This window comes from Ambystoma mexicanum, chromosome 8 (genome assembly GCF_040938575.1).
Source record: "Ambystoma mexicanum isolate Mex_15411 chromosome 8, UKY_AmexF1_1, whole genome shotgun sequence".
Lineage (NCBI taxonomy): Eukaryota > Metazoa > Chordata > Amphibia > Caudata > Ambystomatidae > Ambystoma > Ambystoma mexicanum.
In genome coordinates, this window is record NC_090929.1 from 1,249,527,108 (window position 1) to 1,249,548,071 (window position 20,964).

The window sequence follows — 20,964 nt, forward strand, 5'->3', positions numbered from 1 at the left end:
ACTGGTATGGGCACCACATTTGCCGCCTTTTATGCGAACCTGACAATGGGCTGGTGGGAGATGTTTGTGGTCTGGCATCCCAGAAACAGTGAATACAAAGCAAAGATCGCTTTATGGCTACGTTGCATTGATGATCTGTTTGTTATCTGGGATGGTGCCAGTGTGGAATGGTTAGACTTTGTTAAACTATTGAACACCAATGAACAAAATCTGAAATTCACAGAAAGCAATAGTAAGACGGAAATTATATTTCTGGACATTCTTGTTACTGTGGCCGAAGGAGAATTGATTACCAGCCTATATAGGAAGCCGACCAGTTCCAATATACCACTACATGCGAAAAGTAACCATCCCACAGCCCTTAAGTGGAGTATCCCATATGGGGAATTTATTCGCATCCGGAGAAATTGTTCAAATATTGATACCTTTTTTTGGGGGGCGATGTTGCGCACGGCGGAGATGGCCGCCTGAGGGGAGTGCTCGGGCACGTAACATATCCTATTATAAAATTAATCCTGTTGGGGACCGCCTACACGCCAATAAACATCTGTAATCAGCGGTGAAGAGCTTGCAGCATTACTCCACCGACTTCCGTGTGGAAACTCCGGTTCAATACTGAGATATCGGACTGGAAACTTACATCGTGAACGCGGCGGCGGCGTACCCGGACCACGGCTCCAGGAGAAATCACGCGACAGCCGGAGGCGTTGGCTCGTCTGCAAGCTGGAAGGGGGAGGAGCCGCGCTGCGCGCCTTTCTGAGTTGCCGGTGAATATATCCTGCTGGCCCTCCGTCCTCCTCCTGGGTGTACACGGCATGCCTGGCCAGGACGGAACATTGCTCTTCCCAGCGGGGTGCCGACCCGCTCCCTGAGCCGTTGCTGCCCCGCGGATTGATCATTGGCTGACCACCGGGTCGGACCTTATCGACGGCAGCAGGCTGGCCGCGTTCGCTCGCTGGGGCCTGCTGATAACATCATAAGGTGGGTGCCCTGTCGTGGTTCCTCCCGGGTCGCCTTGGTGCTTTTCTCTTTACATATACCCATAAGCGGTGTACGCCACACACCTAAGTGCCAGCGATCCCTAACCACTGCCTACCACTGGGCATCGGAACGTGGGTAGACGCAACCCAACAGATTTAATACATGGGCCGCAGCGAGAAGAAAAGTATGGGCCCCAAGAAAACTGGTCCGATGGACTCCTTTGTCAGCTCCCAGCCACATGGGCCTGCCGAGACACCCGCTGAGCCCTCGGGCAGCCAACCGGAGTCTCCAATGGACGTGAGAGTGGACAAACTACTATCGATGGTCCAAAGGGGATTCCTGGCGGTTAACAGCAAACTGGACGACATAGGGGCCACGATCAGCTCTCTGAAGGCAAGGGTTTATAAGGAAAGTGCACGCACTACGGAGGCGGAGAACAGAATTGGAGTTAACGAGGACTCGATAGCACAACACAGCCACGATATCGCCCAGTTGAAGGGAGACCGGCAGAAAACCCTGAACAAGTGCGAGAATCTCGCTCCAGGAGAAACAATATCCGCATGGTCAGAGTAGCCGAATCCTTCGGTAAGGGTTCCATGGAGCGCCAGGTGGAAAACCTCCTAAAATCCCTCCTGGGCCCCGATGCTTTCTCTGATCATTTCCTCGGGGAGCTGGCCCAACGCACCCTGGCCCCCCCCCACCTAAACCTGGAGCACCGCCCCGCACGATCATTGCCTGTCTCCTGAATTATAGAGATAGAGACGCTATCCTGAGGCTTTCCAGAGAAAAAGGATCCCTGCATTATGAAGAAAACAGGATACACTGATTTTTCGACCAATGTGCAAATGCTGAGGAGATCCTACGAACCGGTCAAGAGACAGCTGAGACTACGGTAGATCCCATATGCACTTGTCTTCCCGGCTAAAATGCGCATCCAACACGGAGGCCGTGCACACTTTTTTAAGAATCCTACGGAGGCCATGATGTACGTCGAGGCCTCAATCCACCTTCCCCCGGGGAGCCGGGAAACGAACCGTAACCTGCCGCCCCGGCTGGTGGCGGAACCGGAGGACCATGCTGGCTGATGGGGACTTGCTCTACACTGTTTTACCATAAGTTCAATAACCCGTTGATGGCGAGGTGGCCCTGTCCACCATATGTTGTTGTAGGGCCGTGAGCCCCCCCATGGTGTTCAGTCACGTGAGGACAGCTCACACCCCCAGGAGACTTCCCAAGTTATGGTTGATGGGATACATCATCGGGTTGGGGTTGATGATGCGGGTGGGTGTTGGAGGGGGAAGCGGGTAAAAGTTTGTCCTGGTGTTCTGCCAGGCATGGTTGTGGATGTTACAAAGTTAAAATCAGGGGACTATTTTCCAGCAGGACTCTTCCAATACTTGAGACAATGGCGCCATAATTGGCAAATGCCCCCTTCGATAGGCAACTATGGCGCAGGCTAAGGGTGGGTTGAACATTCGACTACTTTCTTGGAACATTCAGGGTCTCAACAATCCAGTCAAGGCAAGGAAAATTGCTGCATACATCACACGCCATGATCCCCACATCCTTCTGATACAGGAAACGCATGCGATGGGGAGTATCAACAACAAATTCCTCCCACAATGGGGCCCTCATAGGTACTTCACAGAGTATTCAACACAATCCAGGGGAGTCCTGATGCTTATACACCCCAAGCTATGCTTCAAGTATCTTTCTAGTAAGATAGACCCTCTAGGTAGATACGTGTTGGTATGGGGAGAGGTGGCAGGACGGCAAATTCTATTGATTAATACATATGGTCCTAATATTGATGACCCGTTATTTTATCGCGCAATCCTTGATATGCTGTCCACATCGGTAGAGGCGCAAATAATATGGGGCGGGGATTTCAATATGATTCTTGATCACTCCCTGGATCGCTCATCTACCTCCCCCAGGGCCCCGTCCAAAGCGGCTCTTGCCATTAGACAGATGATGCAACAGACCAACATAATTGACGCATGGCGCACGTTGTGTCCACTTGAGAAGAAATTCACTTTCTACTCATCTGTTCATGACTCCCACTCCCGTATAGATTACTGGCTTATTAGCTCGTCCCTCTCTGCCGCGATCAATGACTGTGCAATACACCCCCGCACGCTCTCAGACCACTTGCCGATAACACTGGACATCAGCCTGGGTGACTCCCCACCTCCGGCTAAAAGGTGGAGAATGCCCTCTGCGATCCTTAGAGACCCCAATATTTGTGAGGCATTACATACTGAAATCGAGGAGTTTCTGGAGTTGAATGAGGGTTCTGTGAGCACCTATGCTACCCTATGGGAGACATTCCAGGTTTAGGTCTGGGGTACTATACTGGGTAAATCCACAGGTATGCTGAAAGCGGTGAGGAGGGAACTGGGTGTGGCTGAAGCCACAATAGACACATTACAGACGGAATATAGCGCCACATTGAACAAGGAAACCCTATCTAAGATACACGCTTCCCTCAAGGAATTCAATGAACTAGCCAATAGGGAAGTCTTGTACATGGCTGCCCCGGCTAAGGCCCGCAGATACGGGGAGAGCAATAAGGCGGGGAGATTTTTGGCCAACATGCTTAAAACAGACAGGCACCTTAACCCAATCGCTAGCATCCAGAACCCGGCTGGGGTCACGGTCAATAAAGAAAGCGACATCAACACTACTTTTGCTGATTTTTACTCTGCTCTATACTCTGATCACGATGTTAAAACCAGGGAAGACACGTTCAGGTACCTGGACTCCCTTGATCTCCCAACACTCACTCAAACGACACAAAACATTTTAGATCAACCCGTGACTATTGAAGAACTCAACGAGGCCATTAAATCTTTATCTGGTGGCCGCGCCCCTGGCTCAGACGGCCTGACTGCCGAACTGTACAAAGAATTTCAGGGTGTATTGGCCCCACTATTACTGAAAGTATGGGAAGAGGCCATGAATTGTGGTATCCTTCCAGACTCGATGCGTGAAGCAGTTATTACGGTCCTTCTGAAGCCACGTAGACCAGCACAGGATATGGCCTCCTACAGGCCCCTCTCCCTAATCAACACTGATGCGAAAATCTTTGCTAAAGTACTGACCACCAGACTCCTTCCGTACATGCCAATCCTGGTCCACCCTGATCAAGCTGGCTTCATACCAACTAGATCCACGGCTTTAAACCTGCGATGACTATTTAATGTGCTGGCGCAAATAGACCCAGAGGCAAAAGTGGCCGTAGTGGCCCTCGATGCCGAAAAGGCCTTTGATTCTGTCTCCTGGACATACTTTTTCCTGGTACTCGAGAGGTTTGGACTTGGACCATATTTTATTAAATGCTTCCGGCTGCTATATACCCAACCATCCGCCAAGGTCCTAACCAATAACACCCTGTCCCCTTCTTTCCATCTGCACAGGGGGACCAGACAGGGCTGCCCCTTCTCGCCCATTCTGTTTGCCCTCCCTATTGAACCAATGGCGGAATATATTCGTCAACACCACTCGCACAGAGGTCTCAGGATGACTGGCCCTCCCCAAATGATATCTCTGTATGCGGACGATATGCTGTTGTATGTCCGGGACCCACATGAGAATGTGCAACACATTATGGCTGACATACACAAGTTCTCGTAATATTCGGGATATAAAATCAATGTCCCCAAATCTGAAATCTTTCCATTGACCCCTAATACAGGTGTGACCTATCTTGCATTACAGGGTTTAAGCCTGCCCCCACGCAGGTATGATACCTGGGAATAATGGTGGCTAGAGATAGACAGCTGCTGAACTCGCAGAATCACGGCAAATTACTTCTCACCCTTACGACCAAGCTCCACCTATGGGCTAATCACCCTCTGTCCCTATACGGCCGAGTGGCCCTACTTAAAATGGTAGTACTACCCAAACTCTTGTATCTCTTTAACAACATCCCGATTTGGCCCGGTAAACCCTTTTTTTGCGAAAATTAGATCATTGGCATCTTCCTTTATTTGGAACGGAAAGACTGCTAGGCTGGGGTGGGATAAGATGGTGGAGCCATACTCACAGGGCGGTATTGCGGCCCCTGATTTTGAATTGTAACAGCACAGGCACAATTTGTAAAGCATTGGTTTGACCCCGAAGACACAGCCCCACACATTCTCCTCGAAAAGCACGCAGTCCGCCCTAATGATATACGATCGGTCCTTTTGAACCCCACCTATAGTAACAACTGCCCCTTCGACCCGGTATATGTCACCACACGAGCATGGTCCAGGGTCTACAAAAGGATTGGCCTGGAAATCCCCTATGACCCAGATATACCCCTGTGGAACTTCTCTAGTGTTTCCCCGACCTTCGACAGGGCCCTTCAGCGAACCTGGGACCCGAATAAACTCTTCAGGTTGCGAGATATGTTCCCCGATGGCACCTTTTGTGAACTTGCAGACTTCACAGAGGCAGTGGGGGACGGGGGGGTCAGCTTAAGCAACTTCAATATTATCGTATGAGAACCGCTTTTGCTGCCAAATGACCTTCCTTCCCGGCAGAACCCCAGGCACATGAATGTATCAGAGCTATGGTGACGGCGAACGGTCATGATAAGGGAATCTCGTTGCTATACACCTTGGTGCATCCCCCTCACGAAACACTATCAGAGAAACCTGGGAGCGGGATGTGGGTACCCAGATCGATGACGTGAGATGGGCCCGATATTGTCAACTCACCAAATCGGTCTCCATGAACTCAGGCCTCCGACTGATCCAATTTAAAATCCTGAACCAGTTACATTACTCCCCGGCCAGGCTAGCTAAGTTTGTGGAGGGTTGCACAGGACCTATTCGAAATATGGCGCTCCTGATGCTGGAACGTATCATATGTACTGGTCGTGCCCTGTTATCGCGAACTTTTGGCAAGAAGTGGCTGAGCTCCTTGAGGAGAGAACGGCGATCCCAGCCGCTCTGTCCCCCCTAAAATACCTGCTTGGTGACATTGGAAAGGTGAAGGAAACCACAAGCAGATTATTTAATATCTCATGTGTTGTTGCCAAACGCTGCATCCTTAAATGTTGGAAATCCTCTGCAGGGCCTACCCGATCCAATTTCCTTAAAGACTTGTGTATGGTGAACGATGAGGAACTCTTTGTTTTATCAGTCCCGACGTCCTGTCGTCCTAAAGATATATGGTCGCTACTACGTCTGTATTTATGTGATTTGATGTCTGATGCTGATGTAACACCTACCCCGTCACCTTAGGTGACGATACCTTCCCTATTGCCACAGATGTATGTCATTGTCGATATTATGCACATGCTGTACTGCGCTGTTTATGAGAACGGTCTTGCTGTGAACCGTTCCCTTAATAAACAAATTTAAAAAAAATATATTGAGACCTTTGATAGCGAGTGTGCCTTTATGGCACAAAGGTTCAAAAATCGAGGTTACCCTAAAAAAAGTACTTATGAGAGCCTTCATAAAATCCTGTTATCTACATACATGAATTGTTGGTTTTAGCTTGCTTTCTCTTAGATTGAGTGATGTTTTTAATTTTATTATATTAGACAGCTGGGCTGGGTTTTGGTGACTTATTATAAGCAGTCTATTGAACACAGACTTTTGGACTGGACGCATTATGTTTGGCGTGGTTTTAGCTATTGTTATTTTATGCCACTTATAGGTACTTCACAATTGAATTTTATCCCAATGAATGATAACATGCGAGTTGTTAACATGTAAGAACTTATGCACTAGGCACTTTATGAATAGGAACATTTCTATGCACTATGCACTTTAGAGGAAAGCGATATTTGCACGTACTATACACTTCAGAGAAAGGCGGCTTTCTTTTTCCTGATTTCTAGTAGTCCATGCATGCACTCCAATATTTTGTTTATGGAATCTAATTCTAAAGGGTCATTTTCCTCTTTAACATTTAGGGGTTTAATTACCTTTGCTTATGGACATGGAATCAATCCTTTGTCTATTTCAGGAGTTGCATGCATGGACGGAGAGCACTATGCACTTTATTTTTACTGCCAGGTAAATGACTGCCGCCTTGATACATTTTGCACACTGTTTAATATTGCTGCTTCTTGCATAGTTGCACTGCTCAGTAACGGGAAACTTTCCCGGTACACCCCTTTGACGCTCACTCATACAGCTATGAGATATTGTAATTTGATCACACTGGTACCATTGTGTTACACATGGAGGCAGGGCACCATGTTTACTTGAGATTTTATTTGTAAGCGTGCATTTTTGTGCCACTGTGGTGACAGAGTGTTTAAACTGAGTAAGTTTGCTACAGTAAATCATATCATGGTGATTTGTATGTACCTCCAGGTCGATTCAGCGTAATGGGATGTCAGACCATATATGGAATAAAGGCACAATAACCATATACTAATGACACGCCAATCTTGAGGTTAATTTCCCAAACAGGTCTGGTTTATTCTCAGAGTATCACAGTCGGCCGACTGGGTCTCAACGCCTCACGACGCGCGTTCCCAGACACCGTGAAAGGAGAGAGAGCGAGCCGCAGTAAAGCAGTCATATATATACATAATACGTCATCCTTCTACAGTAGTATTCAGTCCGCCCCTATACGCGACATACACGCTAGGGTTCGGTAATTGACAGTTATGCACATAACATCATTCAGTCTAAACACAAGTATTTCTAGCCGAGGCGACAGACATTTTTCTGTTATGGGGAACACAGGGCATCGGCACAAGGAAGGATATCATGTTCTAGCAGCAAGACATTCCAACCAACGTTATCTGTTCGCTGCACTCATGGGCTAAGGGTCAGACAGTTCGGAAGCAGAGAAATACCATCTTCCATGAAGGAGCACCGTTAGTTGCATATAATTCTCATTTAACTGCCTTTTACAACAGCGCTTGCAAGACAGGCTGGCACCTGGGCTTCTGATTAGCTGCAGCGTTTGTACAGCTTCAAGGCTTTACCGAATAAGAAAACAATGTATTTCTGCAGGGTTTCACATTCCTGTTTATATTAGCATTCAGAGTTCAAGCTATGGCCTTGAACGGGTTGGGGGGTGAGAAGTGGTTCATGTGACATATGTAGGCGAGTACTTTGTGTGGTGATTGGAGGCAGCTGTCATAACGGCCCCATTGCTTCTGCCGCAACCTGTTTGCAGCAACCTCTTTTCGTGGTGAGTGGTGGCAAGTCGATTGTAGAAGGGGAGTGAATTGCACATAACATAGGTTGGGTGGGAGCTCAGGTAGCTGTGTGATGCGGATGGAAGACGGTAGTTGGGCACATGGTGGCATGCATGGGTGAATGAAGGTTCAGTGGGTCTGTGGAAGGATTAGACTATTGGGTGCATGGCTGAAGGCTGTAGGGCATGCACTCAAGAGCGTAGGGCTGCAACATACCTACCGCAGGAACGCATGTTTGACTCTGCATCCGGTGGAGGGTGGTGCTTGCATAGTGTGTTGTGTGCAGATTGGATACAGTAGGGCCAGTGTTGCGCACAGAATGTGGGTAGGTTGACAATGACACAGTACTTTGTGAATGGAAGTGGGTACACCCAGAGTATGTGAATGAGAGAGTGTTTTGTTTGTACATGTTAACTGTTGCAATTTGTTGCTGCATAGCTCCATGGCGGTGCGCAGGTTGGGTAGGAGTGCTGGTGGCAGTGGTGTGTATGTGGATGGTTGTAGTTGGTGACATGGTTACATGCATGGTGGCATTACGTTGCTGTGGGTACGTTCAAGGCCTATGCTGTGCGCAGATTTGTTGAAGTAGGCCCAATGTTGTGAAAATTTTGTGGTTAGAAACAATACTTTGTGAATGGCTGTGGGTACGGGTGGTGGAGGCTGTGGTATGTTTGTGGATTCTGCTAATTGCAACCTGTTTTCGTGAATGGGTGTTTTATGGTGTGGGGGAGTTGGGGTGAAGTGCCACTACCTACGTATGTTACGCTTGTGCATAATGTTAGCTGCCAGCAGGGGCATTATGTCAACTGTTGCAATTTGTTGCTGCATAGCTCCATAGCGGTCCACAGGTTGGGTACGAGTGTTGGTGGCAGTGGTGTGTATGTGGATTGTCGTAGTTGCTGACATGGTGACATGTATGGTGGCATTATGTTGCTGTGGGTGTGTTCAAGACCTAGACTATTGGGTGCATGGCCGTAGGCCGTAGGCCATGCACTCAAGAGCTGAGGCCTTGAGGACAAGCAGGGCAGTAATGCATTTTTGAATGTGCATAAATTAGAGGGTGGTGGCATGTAAGGAATGGTTGTGGAGCACATTTCAGCCGTTATAGGACATTGTTGCAAACAGAATGTGGGTAGGTTGGCAGTGGCACAATACTTTGTGAATGGAAGTGGGTACGCCCATAGTATGTGATTAAAAGTGCACAGGGGTGCAGGAGAGTGTTTTGTTTGTACATTATGGTAACTGTTGTAATTTGTTGCTGCATAGCTCCATGGCGGTGCGCTGTGGTTGGAGATGGTGCAGTGAAAAGTCACGCAGTGTGGGCACTGAGTGCAGTGTTTGCATACTGTCAATATGGTAGAGGGTATGGTTGAAGGGCAGTTTATTTGTGCTTGGATAGTGTGCTGTGTGCACAATGCTTGCAGTATGGGCAAGGTTGTAAACATTTTGTGGTTAAGTTGGCAGCGACACAATACTTTGAGTAGAAGTGGGTAAAACAATAGTATGTGAATGAAAGGGAGCAAGGATGCCGAAGACGGTGTTATATTTATACATTATGGTAACTGTTGCATGTAACACTGTGCATGTCGCACCCCCCCTCACTATCACAAAAAGGTAGTGGATTACGCTGTACTTTCAGGATTACACATGCCACATCCTGGGTGGCTATGTGGATGTATGCTGATAGAGAAATTGTGCATACTTTCATTGAACTGTGTAGTGGACGTGCTTTGGAATGGCACAACATTTTTACTGTAAATGTGTAACGGTACATTTCAAGTGTTGTACAGGAGTGACAGTGTTGGATGATGTCGGCTTCGATACGATTGGTGGATGCGTGTTTGCCTATTTACACGTAACCCAATGAAGTAGAGCTGCAGAGAAGATAGTGCAAAGGGAAGGACTGCTCCAGCTTTACAAGGGTGAGGCCCTCGTGCTACTTTGGGAGGTGCACGTGCCAAAATCTGCCCTTTACACCACCTTGCCCAATTAACATGGCAGTGTGGGGATTAGCCAATCAGGTAGTGTGGGTGTGGTTAACAGGAAGGGGAGGAGAAACTATTGTACATTAAACTCTGCATACTGAGGGTGGCTGACATGGCGAAACAAAATGTGTGGACTGTATGTGATTCCTTTGTGATAGATCTGCACAACTATGCCCTGCAAAGACACTTTGATGGCAATTTTGGTTTGGAAGGAGTGGACGCATTGTGGAATGCTGTGTATGAGTGCAATTTCGCTGATATGCATGCACTTTGCAAAGACCTCGCCACTTTTGCAGTAGTAGATGTTATCATCATCCACTACGGCGGCATGCATATGGGTTGCCTGGCTTGCTAAGATTTGTTCCGTAGACTAAGGAGATTGCTGGATGTCGTGAGAACGCTTTTTCCCACCACCAAGATGCTTTTCTCATCCATAATACCACAAAGAGTATGGCCCACTGCTCATGGATGTTGCTCCGAGCCAGACGCAGGAAGGAAGGCAAATGGCATGTCTTTGTAGAACAGTGGCAATGAAATGTTGTTTCACAATGTACACACTGCACTGAAGACCCTATTGTAAGAATGTGAGCCGACGTTGAAAACACACATTTACATATGAAAACCAGAAAAAAAGTGTTTCTAGGGAAGCACCTTTAAAAAAATTTAAAAAACAACAAAAGGTTCTTCTAAGAGACACCACAACTAACGATGTCTGCTCCCCTGGTGAAAGTTATTCCCCTCTCCCACGCACGCCTAGCACAAAAAGTCGGTGAATATCGCAATAGTTTCAGAGTGGCAAGTGTTACATACGCCCCGTTTGTAGATGACAGCCATAGAAATGGGCCTGCATAGGCTACGGGATTGAGCAATAAAGTTTGTGGGTGTGGTGTGTACGGACAAACTGTGCTACACAGTGTATTTGTCGACAGAAATGCAGAGGGTGCGGTTATGGCTCTGTGTTTCACGAGGCACAGCGTGCGGGTTTTAGGGGATTCCGACATACATTGACTTAAAGTGAATGGAAAACACTGTGCAGTGGCTACTCATTTTGCAATCTATCATGTGAATGTGTAGTGTTATGGAGTAGCTACAATGAATTGCCTGATTTTGGTTTCTCTGTATGACACTTTGGTGACACGCAATCATGCCGATATAATTGTTGTTCATTGTGCAGGGAAAATTGCACAGCATGTTACACGAGTTTCAGTGCCATTTGCGATGAAGGTGGCACTTGCCCAGTTCATGCGTTTATTTCCGATCTCTTGCATAAGTTTCTATCGCATTATGCAGCCACCGATGTGGCAGCTTCATTTTCTATTTGGTCTGTGAATGCAGACAGCGCGGTACATTTGTAAGAAGTGGATTTGTGACTGTTAGACATGTGCCAATGGCATACTTCGCCCATGGGAATATGACGTTTCACAGCACAAATACCTTTCCCCAGCTATAACGTTCATCTTACTATGCCAGCCATCCCGATTTCTGCACACCCCATCCAAATTGGTTTGGTGCCCTTCTTGAAAGTAGTTATTTTTTTTGCAGTAAGTGTTGCGCACTGACTCTCTTGAAAACGCTTTGCAACACGTAAAGAAATCTCTTTGTACAGCGACCCTCTTTCTAAACGATTGACCTACAGTGTTTACCACACTGCCACGCCTCCCGCCCTGCATGCGTGCATTGGCAATTCCGTTGTTGATGTGTGAAAGGTCTTTTCTTTATTTACCTTTTTTAAGTTCCCAGTTCATTTTCATTTATTATGGTGTTCTCACACACGCCACAGAAGGAACGGCAGCAAAGGTCCGGTACAGAAGCGGCAGCACCTGCCTGGATACTAGAGAGGACGTGCCAGGAGACTAAATTATTGTGTGGCCCTCACCTACATAGGCACCAGTCATTTTAATGCTGCCGTAAGGACCGTTCCCACGCACCTCCAAGTACCTTCCCTCTGTACAGTAGCGCGTTGCAGTACATGCACAATACAATGCCCTTTGCTGGGTAAGGGTCTGTAGCGTGGCATATGGTTTGCAAAGGTTGTTTTACAGCTCTGCTGCCATACAGAAGTGCCCCTCTTGTTGCCTGCAGCAGCTGTGGCAAATGCTGTACATGAAAGTACCCTATGTAATTGTTGGAAGGGGGTAGCCTGCCCACTGGTCCCTTGTGCTTTCATTTCAGTTGTCACATGCAGTACAAACACTTTATGCTACGCCATTAGTGTTAGGGGTAGCATTCACGGATATACATACATTGTGGAATACAAGAATGTTTACAACAACGCGAAACACAGCTTCATTACGTGCAGCAGATAGGCATTTATTCTGTGTGACCTATGCAGCCACAGCGCTTTTCTAACCACCACTAAAGTTGTTTGCGCTCTGCATATTCTGCTGTTTCCTTACTTGCCTTTACATGCACTAGTATGTGCGTGAGGAAGGTGCACTAGCTTTGCCATTTTGCAGACTTACTACAAACTGTCCCACCTGCAGTTACATGTTTTCTTCAACTGTACGACCGGCAGGCGACCTCTTGATACTTTCCGTCACACTGCTGAATGCATACACATGTATCTGTTTCACGGGTCATGGAAAGGCAAGCAGTAGATAAATCAAAGTAATGCGACATTTAACACGCCCACATGACACTGCAGGTTGCTGTTGAACAAGTTACTTACCAACTGGTAACGTTCTTTTGATTGGATGTTCCTCCAACGGATTCCACATCTTTGATATGTCATGTGCACAGTTGTGCACTTTGGAAACTCTTTTCGGCAGAGGTCGTCCTGCGTCGCTGGCGCCGGGTCGATGTCCCTCGAAGGCCTCCATCGAGGGCGACGTCACCGGATCTTATAACTAGGACGCACGCAGCCCGTAGCCTCAGTTTATGTTTTTTTCCCCCATAACGTGTGGCACCAATCCAATACCTGCTTGACTGCACATAGCCTTGTGGAAACGTAAGCTGCAATCGCATAGGAAATTCTACAGAGGGGCAGGCTGGGAGTGCGATGTGGAATACGTTGGAGGAACATCCAATCGAAAGAACGTTACCAGTTGGTAAGTAAATTGTTCTTCGAATGGATTGTGTCCTCCAATGTATTCCACATCTTTGACAGACTCCCAAAGCAGTACCATAAAATGGAGGAGGAAAAAGAATTTAGAGTACCCAATTAGATGGCGGAATAAAGAACCGCCTTCCTAAAGGCCATATCTTGACCACGGATGGAATCCAGGGAATAATGTTTAATAAAAAAGGTGTGGATAGAAGCCCATGTGGCTGCATCACAAATATTCCGACTAGGAACCCCCCGTTGCAGGACTGTGGAAGTAGCCATAACCCTAGTGAAATGACCTTCCAACCATTGAGCAGGGTCCTTACCCACCAATCGGTAGCATTCAGTAATGGTGAGGATAATCCACCTGGACAAGGTCTGCATGGTAACAGCCTGGCCCAATCGTTGTCCAGCATATCCCACAAAGAGTTGCTCGTCCACTCTGACCCTGGCCATCCTAGAAATATAAAAGCTCTTAGCTCTCAAAGGATCCAACCTTTGGAGTCGGTCCTCTTCCTTACTAGGATAAGGAGCATAGAAAGAAGGAAGAACCACCTTCTGGCTCAAATGAAATTCAGACACTACCTTAGGTAGAAAGGAAGGACTTCACAAATGGACAAGAGTGCAAATGTTCAAACGGGCACCCATCAGAAATTTCAAAACCAAATTCAAAACCAAATTCAAATCCAAAACCGGCACATGGAAAGGGGACGGCGGAAGTCAGTCCTTTAAGAAATTGAGAACTCAAAGTAATCTTAAAGTAAGAACATTCTTCAGACGAGTGCTTAAATACCGACAGCGCCGCCAGGTAACCCTTAATGATACCAACTTGAAGGCCCCTGTGGACCCAAGAAAGTAAGAAAGACAAAACCATAGGAATGGAACACTGAAAAGGACCAACAGTCTGTCCTCTGCACCAGTCGCAAAACTACGCCAACGGCAAAGGGATTTTGTTGCTCCATCACATCATCCGAGAGGTCCCAATCCTTATATCTCAACCTTTTCAGATACCAAGCGTGAAGGTTGAGAGTCCTGACCACTGTATGGAGAACCTGACCCCCTCTCACGAGAGCAGATCCTCTCGGTAGGGAAGACGGCGTGGAGGGCAGATGGACATTGCTAGTAGGTCCGGATACCACGCTCTCCTGGCCCTATCCGGAGCAATGAGGATCATGCAGGATCCAAACCTCTGTAACACTTGAGGAATGACGGGACTGGAGGAAACGCGTACAGCAGTGGGAATGTCCAATCCACTACGAATGAGTCTCCTCTCAGTGGAAATTCCCTTGAGCAGAATCTCTTGCACTTCCGGTTGGCATTGGTAGCGAAGAGATCCACTTGTGGGGTTCCCCAAAGGAGCAAAGTTCTCCAGGTGGACTTCCTGAGCCGACTCCCACTCGTGAGAGACTGTGCTCTGCCTGCTGAGAGCGTCCTCTGCCGCATTTGTCTCCGGCCAGATGAACTGCCGAGAGCGAAATTCCCTGCTGGATGGCCCAGAACCAGAGCTGCATTGCCTCTCTGCACAACGGGAGTGACCCTACCCCCTTTTTTGTTGAGGTAATGCATGGCCACTGTGTTGTCTGTCATGATCAGGACACTCTTCACCCGCACAGACGGCAGAAAAGCCTTCAGGGCTAGTGTGATGACCCTCAGCTCTAAAAGGTTGATGTGGAGTTTGGACTCCGACGCAGACCAACGAACGCTGGCAGTCAAGTCGTCGGCATGAGCGGCCCATCCTGTGAGGGAAGCAGCCGTCACTACAGTCACCTCCGGCCATGGTTGCCAAAACGGGTCCCCTTTCATTGGCCCAACACAGAAGATCCTTAGAGACCGAGAGTGGAATCTGTACGGGTTCTGTCATCTTGCCTGAGAACTGCAACCACTGCATCTTGAGGACCCATTGCAGGGATTCTCATCCTCAGCCTGGCCTCTGGCACCAGAAAAATGCAGGATGCCATGAGGCCGAGCAACCTTAAGAATTCTAAAGCTGGGAGACTCTGGGCACGTTGAAACTTGTCCACCATCTGCACAATGTGATGAGCCCTTACCTTGGGAGGCGAGCACTTCCCCAAGGACGTGTCCAACACAGCCCTGATGTACTGGAGCTGTTGGGAAGGTGTCAGATGCGACTTCTTGAAATTGAGGGAGAAGCCCAGCTTGTGGAGGGAGCGGCAGGTGAGACTGAGGTAAGCCAATGCTTGCTCGGGAGTGCCCGCACGGATCAGCCAGTCGTCCAGGTAGGGGTAGACTTGAATCCCCCCTCGCCTGAGATACGCTGCCACCACCACCATTAGCTTGGTGAAGACCCTCGGGCAGAGGTCAATCCGAATGGCAGGACCCGAAACTGAAAATGCGAGTTGCCAACCGCAAACCTCAGGTACTTTCATGTACCGATTCATCCCAAGCACAAAAAGTAGGCATCCCGTAGGTCCAGAGACACCAACCAATCCTGAAGTTGAAGGGCCTGGAGGACTTGAGAAAGAGTGACCATCTTGAACTTGTCCTTCCTGAGAAGTTTTTTTAACCAATGCAAGTCCAGGATGGGTCTCAATCCCCCGCCTTTCTTTGGGATAAAAAAATAAGGGGAATATCAGCCCTTGTTCCTCCCCGCTACAGGCACCAGGTCTATATCGCCTTTCTCTAGCAGGGTCAAGATCTCATGCACAAGGAGCGGATCCGGAAGTTTCAAAGAGAGATTCTCTGGTGGATTGTCGTGAGGCCGCTTTAGGAAGGGAAGGCAGTAGCCGTGGGCAATTGTACCCAGAAACCACGCATCAGAAGTAATGGCTCGCCACTCTTCGAGATGCTGAGACAGTCTGCCCCCAATCGGCGAACCGTGGGACATGGCCTCATGACTGTTTTGGAGTGGCTGCGGCAGTACCTGAAGGCAGAGAGGCAGCTGTCTGAGCGGCTTTGGCACCTCCATTTCCCCGACCACCACAGGTACTTTTACTCTGACCCCTTTGACTGGCAGCTCCTCTCGTTCTACCAAAGGAGGAGTAGTAACGAAAAGAACCTCCCCTCCACTGCTGTCCCCTAGGACGAAAAGGCGGAGGTTGACGCACGGCTGCGCTTAAAGATTTTGCTGCAGGTTTTGAGGATTGCAACCTCTCAAGGCTCTCGTCAGCCTTGCTGCCAAACAAATGAGTGCCATCAAAGGGCATGTTCAAAAGACGAGCTTGCACATCCGTAGCAAAACCCAACTTACGCAACCACGCAAATCTGCGTATAACGGTGCTCGCAGCCATGGACCAGCTAACACTGTCGCCCGTGTCCAAACCCGATTGAAGGGATTCACACAGGTCATCCTTGCCATCTTGCACGAGAGCAAGGAACCCATCCCTTTCTTCCCCCTCGGGAACATGCTCAGCCGCAAGAGAAACAGTTCCACAGAGTGTGTGAAAATCTTGCCAAGGCACAAGTGGAGTTGCAATATCAGGGATCTCCAACGGTAAATTTTGGGCAAAAAGCCCCCCGAAGGTTTTGAGGGCGCCAAAGGCTTCGGCGTCGAAAGCGCTAATGGCTTTGGCGTTGATAACGGTGTCGAGGGCTGGAACGAAGGCAAAGCTTTGATGTCGGTATCCGACAGACACAGTGCCGACAGAGTCGATGCCGCCCTTGAGCCGTTACCGGGTTTCTGCGGTTTCGCTGGAGATGAGGACCTAGACCTGGAAGCACATCTCTTGTGACTATCCTGAGCACTGTCTGAACAGGACCTCGAAGGTTCCCGATGAGCGTTGCGTCGAGGACCCGAGCCCGAAGGCGTGCGAGCCACAGTACGTTTCTTGCCGGCTTCATCAGAAGGCGCAGACGGAACTGTGCCCTGCGATTGGAAAATCGTTAAGACTTGCTCACGAAAGGCAGCCCATTCCTCCGGAGACGAGGACTTCGTCGGGCAAGCCACTTTCCTCACGGCTCCATTCGCCAAGGACGACGGGGAAGGCGACCGGTGACGGCGCTTCCTAGAATGCCGAGACGAGGAGGACAAATGGCGGGAACCACTCTGGGACCAAGACCCCCGGGACTCCTCCCGACAAAGAGAGTCGCCCCTCGAATCCTCGGTGGACATCCCCTTGGACTTCGATTTACAAGGCTTACTGGGCCTACCTGAAGCTTTCCATTACGATCCCGCAAGGCCTTAGCAGTTAACGACTGGCATCTGGAACAGTCGGCGGTGTCGTGACTCTCACCCAAGCACCACAAACAAATGCGATGCAAGTCGGTAATCGATATTTTTAACTTGCAGTCCCGGCAAGTCTTGAAGCCAGACCGCGGAGTCGGAGGGGTCAAAGAGGAAGACATATTCACGAGGAATACACGAGGTGCGCCGAGTCTCCGAAGCAAACACGTTTGCAGAAAAAACAGAACTGAGGCTACGGGCGCCATGTGCCCTGTTTATAACATCCTGTGATGTCACCCTCGACGGAGGCCTTCGAGGGACATCAACCCGACGCCAGCGATGCAGAACGCCCTCTGCCTAAAAAAGTTTCCGAAGTGCACAGCTGTGGACATTACATGTCAAAGATGTGGAATATGTTAAAGATGTGGAATACGTTGGAGGACACAATCCATTTGAACCTTGTTTACCAGTGGCCGTTATACAGTTCTGAGTACTTTAGCCACAAATTGGTAGGTTTGTAGTGCCACCCACGAAGTCGGCAGCAGTACTTTAAATGCGGTAGCCTACTGCATGAATCCGTAGGGCTGGCGACAGGGGCAGTGTTACCAGCATACAGTGGATGACCTATGCCTGGGTCTAGGTGTGGAACGGAAACACGTGCGCTTCCACAACTACATAAAAGTGCAAGATGCAGACATGCAGCCACTAATGGAGTCCTACGGATACTTGCAGTGTGATTGCACATATGCCAACCAGGTGCAGTCTCCCTAGGAAAAGTCCATATTGCTCATCTGTAATCCTCTCAGCCAGTAGTGTGCGGCACAGATTTATCATGCACTGTAAACACAAAAAGAGAGCCTACTGACACACTAAACAACATTTACTATGTATATCTGTAATTGGTACAATACACCAACACTATTCGGAAAAGTAAGGGGTAGCGCAAATGGATACATACACCAGACAATTTGCCCTTTCCACACATTTATCATAAGGGCAGCTAAGGAATCAGTAACAAACCGTTGTTAACTGAACGTTATGGTGGTGTTGCCGTACCAAATACCTATCCTCTTTACAGAAAACGCTATGCTAAAGCAACGTGCCCTACCAAAAACCTATGAAATTCACTAACAAAAACATTGTTAAAGGACATTATGGTTAAGTTGCACTAGCAAAAACCAATGAAATTCAATGGAAAAACGTTGTTACAGGGATGTTATGGTTACAGGTAAAACCGAAAAAACCCAAAATTCGACTATATATAATATATATATATATATATATATATATATATATATATATATATATATATATCGTAGAACACAGTAGAGGAAGAAAAACTCACTCCAAACCTGAGGTACTTGCAATCCCCAAAAAAATAAAACTCGAATCAAAGTGAAGAAACGAGTTTAATGATGGTAAAAATAAGGCAAAAATACACACAGCAAACAAAGCAGGACGCCAAGGAAGGGTCCTGAACGACGCGTTTCGCGCTTCCCTGAGCGCTTGGTCACGTTAGGGGACCGGATAAAAAAATCACAATACATATTGCAGTGTTGTCCTTCTTCATATACACATATACACACACAAACACATATATTCAACTATTGTTCCATAATGTACATTCAGCTTCATGATTAACTGAGTTTTTGCTCGGTGCTCACTAGTCACAAATTAGGTCCCAATTTCTCAAACCCCTGTATATTGCAACAAAGCTACGATAAGCAGACTGGTAAAACCAAAAAGCAATAGCACAAAGGTATTACAGTTTCTTTATAAAGGCTGTGCCAAATGGTCAAACATTCTGCAAGCTAATATGCCTGTACTTCTTTTGTTGCTGTATGCAGTTATTGGCTCTTATATTTGTTTATCAAAATGTAATACTTATATGTGACCAAATTGCTAAATTGCATTTTTAGTTTGTTTATGCATTGTTTACTCAAATTGCTGCAATACACATTGGCAACTATCTGTCTAAAAATATTGGAAATACAATGAGTTGAAGCGGCAAAAGGCACCTCTTCTTCTGGTTCATCGTACTCTGCAGCCGCTTGTTTGGATCTCAGCCCGTTTTCTTGTTTTGGAATGCAGCCATTCATCTTGTACACAGACTTCCCATAGCTCATCCCAGTTTGTTTATGCAGGGCAATATTAAAGGATTTCTGCTGCTGTGCCTGTATTGCAAAGACACCATTGCTGCTTAATATTGCAAAATATTAGTGAAAGTTACTTTTTTAAAAATTATATATATTTATCAGTTTTAAACAATCTCCACACACAATTACACGGTTACAAACATAGTTAAATACATACTAGTGACAATAATGGATTACAATCATTTCAACTCACGTGGCACCTTATTTTAATCCGTTAAACATGCAAATAGTACTGCAAATATTTAGAAGAGATCTATAAAGTGCAGTTGCTCTAAAGAACATACCATACTGATGAAGTGAAACCACGCTAACGCCCTCATTATATCATACTAGCTGTCCCCGACCACGCGTTGCTGTGGCTCAGTCTGGTTAAATGGAAAAGAAAGAAAAGAGAAAGCACACGTTTCTAATATGTTTAATTTCACAATGCTAGTGGGTAGTTTTTAATGGCTCTGGCGGTTCTCCAAGTTGAGTCGGTTTAATTTTCCTGGCGGCGCAGCACATTCCTTTCATTTCTCCATTAAATTTCAGAGCCTTGCAATAAGAACACACTTCAGTCATGGTGCCGATGAGAACATGCTGGCTCAAACTATAATAATCAGCTTGGTTGTACCGGAATGCAAGGAGATTGTAATCGCGTGATTGCTGAGCACGGAGTCGTGTTTGATGCTGATCTGCTGTTTCTCGTTGACGTCTTTCAGCCACTCTCAGCCTGTCGCGTTCATTCTGTTGAGAACCAAGCAGATCTGAAGCTGCAGAAAGCGATCGCCGTGCTCGCAACCGTGCATCCTGAAGTCTGGCTGCACGTCGCTCTGCTGCTTACTCGGCACGTATTTGGACACATTGAAATGGAATCGTAAAATATTTAGTATCGCGTGTGTTGCTTTTACGTCCAACAGATGGCGATGTTTTTCAGTAAAATATTTGGTATAGCGTGTGTTGCTTTTATGTCCAACAGATGGCACTGTTTTTCAGAAAAAGCATGTTTTACCTGTCACAGGTGTGACAGCTATGTATAGTACGTATATAAAAACACGCGCCTATTCGAATGCAACGTTGTGTCAACATTTCAAAGCAATCCGTGAAGAACTTTCGGAGATTTAAGATTTTGAACAAACAAACATTTACATTTTTACTTATATAGACAGATGCAGTTTTAAGACCTGAAATACTTCCAGTTGTAATTAGAGCCACAGCTGGTGTTAATAGGAATAGCTAGACCATATTACAGGATTACTGCACTAACGGTAACATGATAAAGGTGGTAAGGGGGGTGTGGCCTGGAGCTGCTTCGACCGGCATGTCTGCCTAAGAGCTCCCGCCTGGCCCAATACGCCATTCACCATAAATGCCGCTTACAGTGCCCGTCGGAGCCCGGAATTGAAGCCTCCAAGAGGGGAAACTCTTCTGCAGCCGCCGCTCGAGTGGGTTCCAGTTCCGACCTAATGCGGCCCTTCACCAGCTTCAGGACCCACTCGGCGGTAAAACGGCCGCCGCCTCTCCATGGCCTGGAGACCTTC

General features: G+C 47.6%; 1 protein-coding gene across 4 annotated transcripts in view; it reads right to left on the minus strand.

Annotated features, from left to right (window-relative positions):
* EXOC6 (exocyst complex component 6) overlaps positions 1–20,964 on the minus strand; it is a 2,769,442-nt gene that overhangs the window by 1,694,922 nt on the left and 1,053,556 nt on the right. For all 4 annotated transcript variants that reach the window (XM_069611363.1, XM_069611365.1, XM_069611364.1 and 1 more), the window contains exon 7: positions 19,307–19,462. In XM_069611363.1, the coding sequence (XP_069467464.1) occupies positions 19,307–19,462 (156 nt within the window). The remainder of the gene's footprint in view (positions 1–19,306; positions 19,463–20,964) is intronic.